Below are 11,639 nucleotides of genomic sequence, written 5' to 3' on the forward strand. Positions count from 1 at the left end.
GCGCCCGGTACTGATGGCGGATCTGGCGGCACAGGCCATGGTCGGTCTCCGCCTCCAAGCTCGCCGGGTCCATCATCTCGTCCCCGGAATCCGACGGCTCCGTCTCCTCCAAGCTCGGGCGCTCCGGGGCCTCCCTGCGCTCGGGCGCGGCGCCGCGGCGGGACACGGGCGACAGCGGGGACCGCGATCGGGAGCGGGAGCAGGTGCGATCCCGGTGCGGGTCGCGGCCCCGGCCCCGGCCCTCGGACCGGCGGCCGCTGCCGTCCCCAGACATCGCGCCAAGCCGCCCTGCAACTTCGCAACGGCGGAAGTTCGCGCCAGAAACTGAAACCCCTGCTCTGCGCGAGCGCTTGCTCCCTGCGGAACGCGGCTCCCGGGCCGGCGCGAGAGCACAGCGACGCCTGTGGCTGGAGGCCGACGGCGGGGACGAGATCGGGGATGCAGTGGTTAGAGCGCCGCCGGGCCGGCACCGGGCGCAACGCAGGCCCCTGACCTTTCGCGCTCCTGATGTCTGATACACTGAGATCCCACTTACTCCACACTGGAAGGTGCTTAGGGTCTTGGTTGTCTGGTCCCGCGTGCCGGCCCCAACAGACCGGGAAAGGGTCTCTCTGGCTCTCCGGGACACAGCCACAGCCTTGAAACAAATACTTAGCATTCTTCCAGGTGAAAATTCATTCCAAGCGCCAGACAGAAATACCTGGGACATTTATTTCCAGGTCATGGGCACGCAGCCAATGTTTGTTGATCGAGGCTCCTGCAGTTAAGCAGGATGAACGGTGGACCTGGAGATAAGAGAGGCGATTCTGCCACTATCTGTGAACTTAGTTCCTTGAGCCATCCTTGGGGGGACCAAATGGGGTTTATAAACAGCTGGCAATCCCACTCTTTTTGAGGACAGAAGAACTAATGAGCAAACAAAAAGTTCACAAGTCTTTTTGGTTTTCTCATAGTAAACTCTGTTAACCATCGCTTCTAAATATCTACACCTTGACAGTTAATGCTCATAATCGGTCCTCAAACTAAAAGATTCTAAAATACCTTCAAATGGGTCTAAGAACGATGAAATTATATTCCTATAGTTTTAAAGATAAATGGATGAATTTCATTCCATGTATTTTGGAATTTCATTCCATGTATTGCAATGTTTCTCAAGCGTTCTCTTTGGTGTTGAGAACACATTTTCTCAAAGGAACAACATTATAAGTTGAGTTACTACATGAGTCTACAAAAATACCATTTTGTGAATCAGGTATAGTCAGCTTGAGTAAGCACTATTCATTGCTGCCCAACACATATGTCTCACCTCACACCCGCTTCACCTGGATTTCAGGAAAGGTATGCGCTGGCCCCTGCTTCATTGGATGCAGCATGATTGGTCTAAATGAATCATGGTAATCTCATCCCCCTTCCCCAATGACTGGGCTAGGGATAGGACTCGATCCAGTTCTGGACAGTGACGTGAGCGGGAGCTTCCCGTTTGGATGACACACAAAGCCTCCGGAGAAGAGAGCCTTTACCCCCATCCTCACTCTTCTTTGTGATGCTGGCGTGAGGAAATGGAGCCTGCACGATGACAACCGTCTACTACTGATGACATGACAAGCATGAGAAAAGACCAGAATACTGGGGACACTGGAGAGGAAGGATGGACATGGCTGAATTGCCTACCTCCAGACTCCTTGTTAAGTAAGCCACAAGTATCCTGTGGTTTAGGCCACCGTTAATTGTTCTATAGTTGCTGCTTGCAGCTCAGTGCGTTGGAACTGAAACAAATACTTAGCATTCTTCCAGGTGGAAATTTGTTCCACACTCCAGACAAAAATCCCTGGAACATTTCATTGAATTCAACAAGCTTTTGATGTGTATTAATAGGCCAGACACTCAGCAAACCAAGCAGGTTACAAAGACGGCTGAGAGACTTGTCTTTGCCTTCCAGGGTCTCACCAGGAGACAGATATGAAACTGATCCTAAAATTCATGTGGAAATGCAAGGGACCCAGAATAGACAGAACAACCTTGAAAAAGGAAGACAAAGTTGGAAGGACTCACACTTAATTCCAAAACTTATTACAAAGCTATAGTAATTAAGACTGTGATACTGTCATAAGGACGGACATAAAGATCAATGGAATAGAATTAAAACTCAGAAATAAATCCATACATCTATGATCAATTGATTTTCTAAAAAGGTGCCAAGACAACTCAAAGAGGAAAGAATAGTCTTGGCAACAAATGGTGGTGGGACAGTTGGATACCCATATGCAAAATAATGAAATTGGATTCCCCCTTGCACTATACACACAAATTAACTCAAATTGGATCAGACCTAAATGTAAGAGCTAATACCAGGAAACTCTCAGAGGCAAAACAGGAGTAAACCTTTGTGACCTTGGATTAGGTGATGGTTTCTTAGATATGACAACAAAAGCTCAAGCAACCAAGGAAAAAATAGACAAATTGGAGACCAGGTTTGTGGTAATTTGTTATAGTAGCCCTAGGAAACTTATACAGGCACGCAGGATGAGTGACACTGGGAAGTCATTACCACTTCTGGGCCTGGCAGGTCAGAGGAAGAAGCAGTGTTAGCAGAGCCCCATGAGGGCTAAAGCCACAAAGAAGGGTCCATCAGACAGGAGCTCTGGTCCCAGAGGGATGCAGCTATGCCAGGAAAAGAGAAAGTGCTAGGAAAAGAGGAAGTGGGAGCTGAAATACCCTGGTCTCTCTCTCTCAACATCTCCCCTGTGCTTACCTCCCACTGGCTGATGCCAACATGAAGCCACAGGGCAAGAGAGCCTGTGTGATGTAGTCCATAGATCAGTCTCTGGGAAGAACACGGCCAAGGAAGATCGGGATGGATGTGAGGAAGGGGTGACGACAAAAGGACAATAACCAGGTTGGTGGGTAAAGGGTGTATCAGCGTCTGTTCAGCTAAAAATAATAGAAACCCCACTGTAGTGCCTTAACCAAATAGGTATAATTTTTCTTGTGAAACTAGAAGTCTTGAAGTAAGCATTGGCTTAATTGCCTCAACCAGAAATGGCACGTCACTGTTGCTTGCAGTCTATTGGTCAGGTCTGGTCACATGGCCCGACCTAACTGTAAGGGACACTGGGAAACATTTTCTGTTTCTGTTTCCCCATCTCTTCTTCTTTACTGTCGGAGCTCATTTTCCACCATAGAAGCCAAAAAAAAAAAAAAAAAAAAACCACCAGATATTCACCTTTCCTCCGAACTTCCTTGGTACCTGTGATGGAATGTGGCCCAATCTTGACCAATGGGACTAAGGAAAAACCTATGGAAGGTCTTCTCAAAATTGTCTTCTCCATAATAAAAATGAACACCAAGAGGAAATGTTCCTATTTAGCCAAAAGTGTCACGTCCACATGTGTTTCTCAAAATGTGGCAGCCATCTTGTGACCATGTGAGGACAAATTAACAAGTTAACATCACAAGGCAGCAAGAGTCCACGTCCTTGTTGACATAACCAAGCTGCTGAACCAGTGATGCAGCTGCCCTTCCTCTGGACGTCTTGTTCCGGGAAGTCATAAATGTCCTCACTGCTTACACCACTTTTCATCGGGTGTTCTGTTATGTGTAGACAAAACCGTACAAGTGATGCATTTCTTTCCTACTGAAGCCAATTTGGTTTAGATTCTAGTACCAAAAAATAGAGACTCCTAACATCTGCCACCAGGTGGATTCAGAAAGTAGGAACTGGCCTGAAACAGGAAAGCCTGAGTAGCACAGAGGGTCACACATGATAATCAGGAACAAAGAGTATTTCAAGATGATGAGGTGGAGAACAGTGTGGTGAGAAGAGCCGTGTGGACTCCGTCCTCTCTTCCTGGAGATGAAGCCTCTGGATCACCCCCCCAAAGACCATGGCACGACAATGAGGAACTGCAAGATGAGGTGTAGACAAAAGGGGGCGCTATCTGGTAACCAGGACTTGATGAACACCAGGCAGAGAGGGGCAATACAGGAAAAGAATCAAAGGTGGGGCAGGAATGAAGACAATGGGTCCCCTAGTGGCATGGACTCTCCTCCAGGCTGTAGCTGGTTACCAGCCTTTTTGCAAATCAAATGGGAAAACATGTACGTTCTCAGGTAGGAAAAAAAGTTTATAGTGGTTCTGGCAACGTCACCTCTCAGGAAGACAGCCAACTACACGTGAGATCCTCCTGGTGAGATCTGATTTGGTGCCAGGAACTCTGGACTTGGTGGCCGTGTATGTCCAGCCACGGCTGAATTGGAGCATCAACAACGTGTTTTTTATGGCTGGCCTCATAAACATGTCACTTGCTGTTGTTCGATATTTGGTATGTCTCTCCAGGAAATCTCTGTGCCCCTACTCTGCCAGGCTTCCAGGCAAAGTGGGAAGTTAGTGAAAACTTTCAATGCCCTGGTTCTTTCATAGCTCCTGCTGTGCTGCCAATTACATGAATCTGAGATGAAAATCTGCCCCTTTTCCTGGTGCTTCATTTATTAATGAATTACTGAGTGCCCACTATGTGCTGAGCCACGTGCTAGATACTGGAGATAGAGTAGCAGAGACAACAGACAAGGTCCTGCACTCATGGAGTTTACAGTTTTGGAGAAAGTCAGACATCAAGAAAATGAAGACAGAGATAACTGTATAACTGCTGCTGTGTCAAGTGCTAGGAAGGAAAGGATGAGGACCCAGGCAAGAATTTTGACCTCCATGGCAGTCAAGGTCATTCAGCTGAGATGGAAAGAAGCACAGGATGAGAGTCAGGATAGGATGAAGGTAGGAAGGCAGCTGGGGCATCAGAGCCCAAAGCCTGATGCTTGGTATTTGGGAACTGCTTTGTGCAAAGGTGGAAAAATGATCACAGATGTGTCAGAACAGACACTCTGAGAGTCTCCTGCTACAAAACAACTCGATCCTGTATACACTATAATTTGTATGGCCCTGCTAGGCTCACAAAAAATAAAGGAAGTTTCTGCAGGAACATAAAAGAGAGCTAAAACTCGTGAAAAGGGAAAATGCCGGGAACTCGGGGTGGGAAACTGTGCCTGCGGCTGCAGGGGAGCTCGGAGGTGGCAGAGGCACAGGGCTGGACGGTGGCAGTTCAGCTCGAAGCCATCATGTGCCCATTAAACGTCACGCTCTTTATCATAAGCAAGATAGACAAGATCCCTGCTGTCCAGTGCAGACACCAGCGGGCAAGCTTATCAGGGAGAGAGACAATAAACAAGGAATAAATAAATAATTTCAGTTGGTGTATCATGAGGAAATTAAAAAGTGTGTTTTGGCCAAGAGTGATTAGGCAGTGAGGGGTCTAGGGGATTACTCTAGCTGGGGTCCGGGAAGGCCCCTCTGAAAAGCTGACATTTCAGTTAAGAACTAAATAATGAGAAGGAAACAGCCATTCAAAGTTCTGGGGGGGTAGAGCTTTTCAGATCTAGAGACTTCTTTTTTTCCCTAGCATCTCCCCTAAGCCTAGACACTGATCCAAAAGCTTTTGAGAGGAAACTGAGCCCAGGATTGGGACACGCCTGCCTTTATTGTCAAGACCTCTGGGTCAGGGTGCCTGAGACACAAGACAATGCAGGAGGGAAGGGTATGCACAGCTTCTTAGCAATTCCCACCTGGGCACAGACAGCAAAGGAAGCACCTACATTGATGCAATTTGGCTAGAGAGCAGAGGGGCTGCTTGTACTCAGATATGCAACATGCATGCATGAACCCAGAGAAAGGTGTATACGGTCATCCCTCAGCATCCGAGGGGGGATTGGTTCCTGGACCCCCAAGAATACGAAAATCTGAGTTTGCTTAAGTCTCATGTAAAATGTCACAGCATTTGCAGATAAACTGCACTCATCTTATATACTTTGTCATCTCTAGATGACTTATGATACCTGATACAATGTATGCTACGTAAATAGCTTTAATACAATGTAAATGCTACGTAAACTGTTGCCAGTGCCTGGCAATTTCAAGTTTTGCTTTTTGGAACTTTCCAGAAAGAGCTGCATCTGCCCAGAGAAGCCGGCAGCCTTTAGAGGCATATTTTCCCAATCCTGATTTGTTTTCTTTTCTTTTCTGTTTTTAATTTTCTTGGCTGTGCCATGCGGTATGTCGGATCTTAGCTTCCCGACCAGGGATTGAACCTGCGCCCCTTGCATTGGAAATGCGGTGTCTTAACCACTGGACCGCCAGGGAAGTCCCTCCCAATCCTGACTTCTGATATCTCGCCTCACTTGGTTTTAATATAATTAGATCAGGTGGCCTGAGAGCACAAGTATCACCATTTGCAAAAAGTAATTTGTTTTAAAATAATTTCAAACCTATAGGCGTTTCAAGAAGAGTGCAGAGACTTGCCATTTGGTCAATTGTTTTTTTGTTTTGGTTTTTGTTTTGTTTTGGCTGCGTGGCTTGCGGGAACTTAGTTCCCTGACCAGAGATCGAACCTGTGCCCCCTGCAGTAGAAGCTCGGCGTCCTAACAACCGGGCCGCCAGGGAAGTCCCAGCTGTATGGTCAAGTGTTAATGTTTCATTTATACCCTCCTCCTCCTCTCAATATACTCATCACTATTCTTTTTTTCTTTTTTAAAAATTAACTTTAGCTATGCTATTTTGCCTCATAATAAGGATGTTAATAATGCTAAAAATTACTATTATTTTTATTACTAATGAATTTTCATGAATAATATTTGCTAACATTTAAATATCCACGGTCTCAAAGCATAACTGAGACAATTTTCAAAAGTTTCCTTGGCGCAGAAAACGTATTTGGTTTATATATTAATACTGGTCTTAATTGTGTAAAAGAGCGCAAATTCTGTAAAAGAGTTTACCTAAATACAGTCATTTCCTCATAAATAGAAATTCTCGTTATATTCATCTCACCCAAATCAGAAACATGGTATATATCAACTTCTTTTTAGTCTATTGTCTTATTATTTATTTATTATTATTATTTTTGCGGTACGCGGGCCTCTCCCCGTTATGGCCTCTCCCGCCATGGAGCACAGGGTCCGGGCGTACAGGTCCAGCGGCCATGGCTCAAGGGCCCAGCCTCTCCGCGGCATGTGGGATCTTCCCGGACCGGGGCACGAACCCGCGTCCCCTGCATCGGCAGGCAGACTCTCAACCACTGCGCCACCGGGGAAGCCCTGTCCTATTATTTTTATACACAGAACCCTTTTTAAAAACCAACATTTACACAACACATACCAAACATGACACTAAATGTATTTTAAGATATGAAGAGTAATGCATTTTAGCAAAGCTCTGAACATTGAAACTAGTGGTTGAAATTAATATTGAAAATATTGCAAAGAGGATGAAATTTTCATTACATTCTCGTACTCTTTGGGAACACTCATTCAGGTTGATAGGCTGGATCTCCAATTTTAACCACACACACACTTTAGCTGATTTGCTTTTCTGACCATGGAAGAACAGCACATTCTTTCCTTTCCTTCTGGGTAAAGCTATCAAGCATCGGAGGAGAGATATCCTCTCTTGGACAAATGAAGCAGATGAGGCTATAGGCATAATTGTTAACCAGGCTTTACGGTAAAATAGTCTTGAGCTCATTTCTTACTAATTTAGGCACATTACTTAACTGTGTCAAGACTTAGTGCCCTTACCTCTAAAATGGGGACAATAATCTTGCATCAGAGAGTTGCTATAAAAATTAAATCAGTCAGTATTATCCCATATAAAGTTCTTAGCACAAACTGAGAACTACGTATATATTTAGCTTAAGTATTTTTGTTATTGTTAGTTTTGAACTATGAATGAAAACAGGCAAGGAGGAAAAATAAACATGTGAGGTGATTAAGAGGCTGTAATAGGAGTGGATAATTTGTGCTTGATACTGGTTGGAACCTAGCTTAGGAAAGTTGGTCTAAGGCATATTATAAAGGGTTTCAAAATAGAGCAGTTTTTGTTCTTCTTTATTATTATTTATTGACCACCCCGTATGCAAATGGACAGTTTGCAACTTGATTTGATATATAGAACTTTGCATGCAGGTAAACGCACACCTTTCAAATATCCAGGGAAGCCTCATGAAAACTGATCAAAGGCAACAAAGAAAAGAAATTCTGCAAAGTAGAAAAGTGGCAAAAAAATGAATCATGTTAGGAACACGTATTATTCTTTTTTTAATCTAAATTTTTGAAGTCTGACGTTTTCTATTTTATTCTCTGTAAATACTGTTTGTAATTAAATTTTAATTACCATTATTTGTTTTAAAATTTATTTATTTAAAAATTTGTTTAATTTCTATTTATTTTAAATTTAGATTAAAATAAATATTTATTTTTAAATTTATTATTTAATTTAAAATTTAGTTAATTTCTGCTTTTATCTTCATTGACTCCTACTTTCTAATTTCTGAAGGTTAATTTTGTTCTTCTTTTATAATATCGTGAGTACATTTATTTAGTTTATTTTTAGTCTTCCTCATTTTGTTTTTCTTCCTTGTTTTAAAGTAAATTCATTCATGGTGTCAGTTTTCTTCTGGACACCTTAAATTTGAGAGGTAATATTTTTATTTCATTTTTTTCAAAATAGGCATCAATTTTAATTTATATTTTTCCTTCTTTTTTTTTTTTTGGCTAAGTGTCCTGGGGGTGTTGTTATAAAATTTTTAAAATTGTTGTTTAAAATGTTGTTTGTTTGCTTTTGTCATCATTTGAAATTAGCATCTAGTTTCACTGAATTTGGGTCAGAAAATACACGTTTTATTTTGGAATTTGTTTTGAAATTTGTAGAGATATTTTTTCTTTTTTAAAAAGTTTCATTTAGGACTTCCCTGGTGGCGAAGTGGATAAGAATCCGCCTGCCAATGTAGGGAACGTGGGTTTGATCCCTGATCCGGGAAGATCCCACATACCGTGGAGCAACTAAGCCCGTGCACCACAACTACTGAGCCTGCGCTCTAGAGCCCACGAGCCACAACTACTGAGCCCATGTGCCACAACTACTGAAGCCCGCACGCCTAGAGCCTGTGCTCTGCAACAAGAGAAGCCACCGCAATGAGAAGCCTGCACACTGCAATGAAGAGTAGCCCCCGCTCGCCGCAACTAGAGAAAGCCGATGCGTGGCGACGGAGACCCAACGCAGCCAAAAGTAAATAAAATAAAATCTTAAAATAAATAATTCGATTTAATGAAACTAAAAAAGCAACACCCATTTCTCCCACTCCTCCACACCATGCCTCTGGTAACCACTTATCTGTTCTCTGTATCTATTAGCTGAAAATACATATATATGTATATATATTAGATTCCACATATAAGAGAGATCATATGGTATTTGTTTTCCTCTCTCTGACTTGTTTCACTTAACACCCTTGAGGTCTATCCATGCTGTCACAAGTGACATGATTTCGTTCTTTTTTATAACTGAATAATATTCCATTGTAAATATGTACTACATTTTTAAAAATTCATTCATCCATCGATGGATACTTAGATTCTTTTCATATCTTGGCTACTGTAAATAAAGCTGCAATGAACATAAGGGTGCATACATCTTTTTAATTTAGTGGGGTTTTTTCTTTGAATAAATACCCAGAAGCAGAAGTGGAATTTGGGAGCTGGACCACCTGCCTGCCTGACACTGAGGACACCATCACTGGTGGCAGGTGGCACACAGATTGTCTCTGGTAGAGGGTGGCAGTGCAATTGTTAAGTGAACCATCTGTACTTTGTCTATAGATCGATTTCCAAATCTGAAAATCAATGAGCAATGTTTTATTGGATTTCTGTGAATATTGTTTAATAAGGAGCTAGTGATCAATACAATTACTGGTTACATTTTTTTCTTACACTTTCGCTCTCTCCTACAGTTTCTGATTGCTTTCATTGCACCATTTGAAGAAATATATGGTCAATTTTTTCCACCTTCTTCATTCAGTCAACCATTCTACTGAAATTCCCCCTTTTATTCTGGAGATTTCCATCCCCAGCACCCTGTATCTGCCCACTTCAATTTGGATGAGCTGCAATTCCAGTCTTGCTGTACAGTTGTCACCATGAGGCTTCCCTTTCCTGCTTTCCTCTGTTAAATCCCTTGCTTTCTGGATTCCATGTTTAAAACCTTTCTTGGGGGCTTCCCTGGTGGTGCAGTGGTTGAGAGTCTGCCTGCCGATGCAGGGGACACGGGTTCGTGCCCCGGTCCGGGAGGATCCCACATGCCGCGGAGCCGCTAGGCTCGTGAGCCATGGCCGCTGAGCCTGCGTGTCCGGAGCCTGTGCTCCGCAACGGGAGAGGCCACAGCAGTGAGAGACCCACATACTGCAAAAAAAAAAAAAAAAAAAAAACTTTTTTGGGAATTCCCTGGCCATCCAGTTGTTAGGATGGCCCTTTCACTGCCATGGGCCTGGGTTCGATTCCTGGTGGGGAAACTAAGATCCCACAAGTCATGCAGTACAGCCAAAAAAACAAAACAAACAAAACCAAAACCTTTCTTAGTTTATGCCCTGATTTTGTGGAGACACTTTCTTCGAAGAGTTGTAAAGGGGAAATTTTTATGAGTCTGAAAAACGTCTCTATTCTCTCCTTCCATTTGGTTGAAGATGATTCAACCAAATGGAAGGATGATTTGGCTGAACATAGAATTTTGAGTTGAAAATACTTTTTTTCGGGTTTCCCTGGTGGCGCAGTGGTTGAGAGTCCGCCTGCCGCTGCAGAGGACATGGGTTCGTGCCCCGGTCCGGGAGGATCCCACATGCCGCGGAGCGGCTGGGCCCGTGAGCCATGGCCGCTGAGCCTGCGCGTCCGGAGCCTGTGCTCCACAACGGGAGAGGCCACAGCAGTGAGAGGCCCGCGTACTGCAAAAAAAAAAAAAAAAAGTACTGAAAATACTTTTTTTCATCAGGAATTTAAAGGCATTGCTCCGTTGTCTGCTTGAGATGGATTCTGATTCAATATCCACTCAACAAACATTCCAGGTGCTGCTCTAGGCATTGGAGATACAATGTTGAATAAGACAAAGACCCTACTCTCAGGGAGGAGATGGAAAATAAAAACAAGAAAAAAGACTTGGTAATGGTAAGTGCTGTGAAGAATTTAAATAAGGCTAAGGGTATAAGTGCTCACTGGGAATGCTATTTTAGATATGATGGGCAGGGATGCCTTCTCTGAGAAGGTGACATTTGAGATGAGACTTGAATTGTGAGAACTAATGAGTCACGCAGAGATGCAGGGAAATCGTATTCTAGTCAGAGCCAATGGCAAAGGAAAGACTTCGAGGATAAAATGAGTCTGGCACACGTAGCTGGAGTATGGTACACAAGGGAGAAAATGCTGAAAAACGAGTTTGGTTCTGATTCTCATTACTTTGTAAGTGACCTATCTTGTTTTATTTCTAGAAGCATTCAGGATTGGTGGTGACTTGAAGATGGCCAGGAATTCTTTGATATTCCTCCCACTGAAGTAGGAGATCTGTGTCTCCTCCTCTTTAATCTGGGCTCTGTGACTCTCTGACCGATAAAATATAGCAGAAGTGACACTGGGCCTGTTTCTGGATTGAGACCTTAAGAGACTGGCAGCTTCTACTTCCTGTCTATTGGAACATTCACTCTTGGAATCCATCTGCCATGCTGTAAGGAAGCTCGAAACACGTGAAGAATCCATATGTAGGCCACTGATGA

General features: G+C 43.6%; 1 protein-coding gene across 1 annotated transcript in view; it reads right to left on the minus strand.

The window, feature by feature from the left end:
- NSMCE4A (NSE4A component of SMC5/6 complex) overlaps positions 1-321 on the minus strand; it is a 14,445-nt gene extending 14,124 nt beyond the window's left edge. Inside the window, exon 1 of the mRNA XM_024756057.1 lies at positions 3-321. Within this exon, the coding sequence (XP_024611825.1) occupies positions 3-274 (272 nt within the window). The 5' untranslated portion in view covers positions 275-321. The remainder of the gene's footprint in view (positions 1-2) is intronic.
- Positions 322-11,639: the final 11,318 nt, after the last annotated feature.

This window comes from Neophocaena asiaeorientalis, unplaced genomic scaffold (genome assembly GCF_003031525.2).
Source record: "Neophocaena asiaeorientalis asiaeorientalis breed wild unplaced genomic scaffold, Neophocaena_asiaeorientalis_V1.1 scaffold85, whole genome shotgun sequence".
Taxonomy (NCBI): Eukaryota; Metazoa; Chordata; class Mammalia; order Artiodactyla; family Phocoenidae; genus Neophocaena; species Neophocaena asiaeorientalis.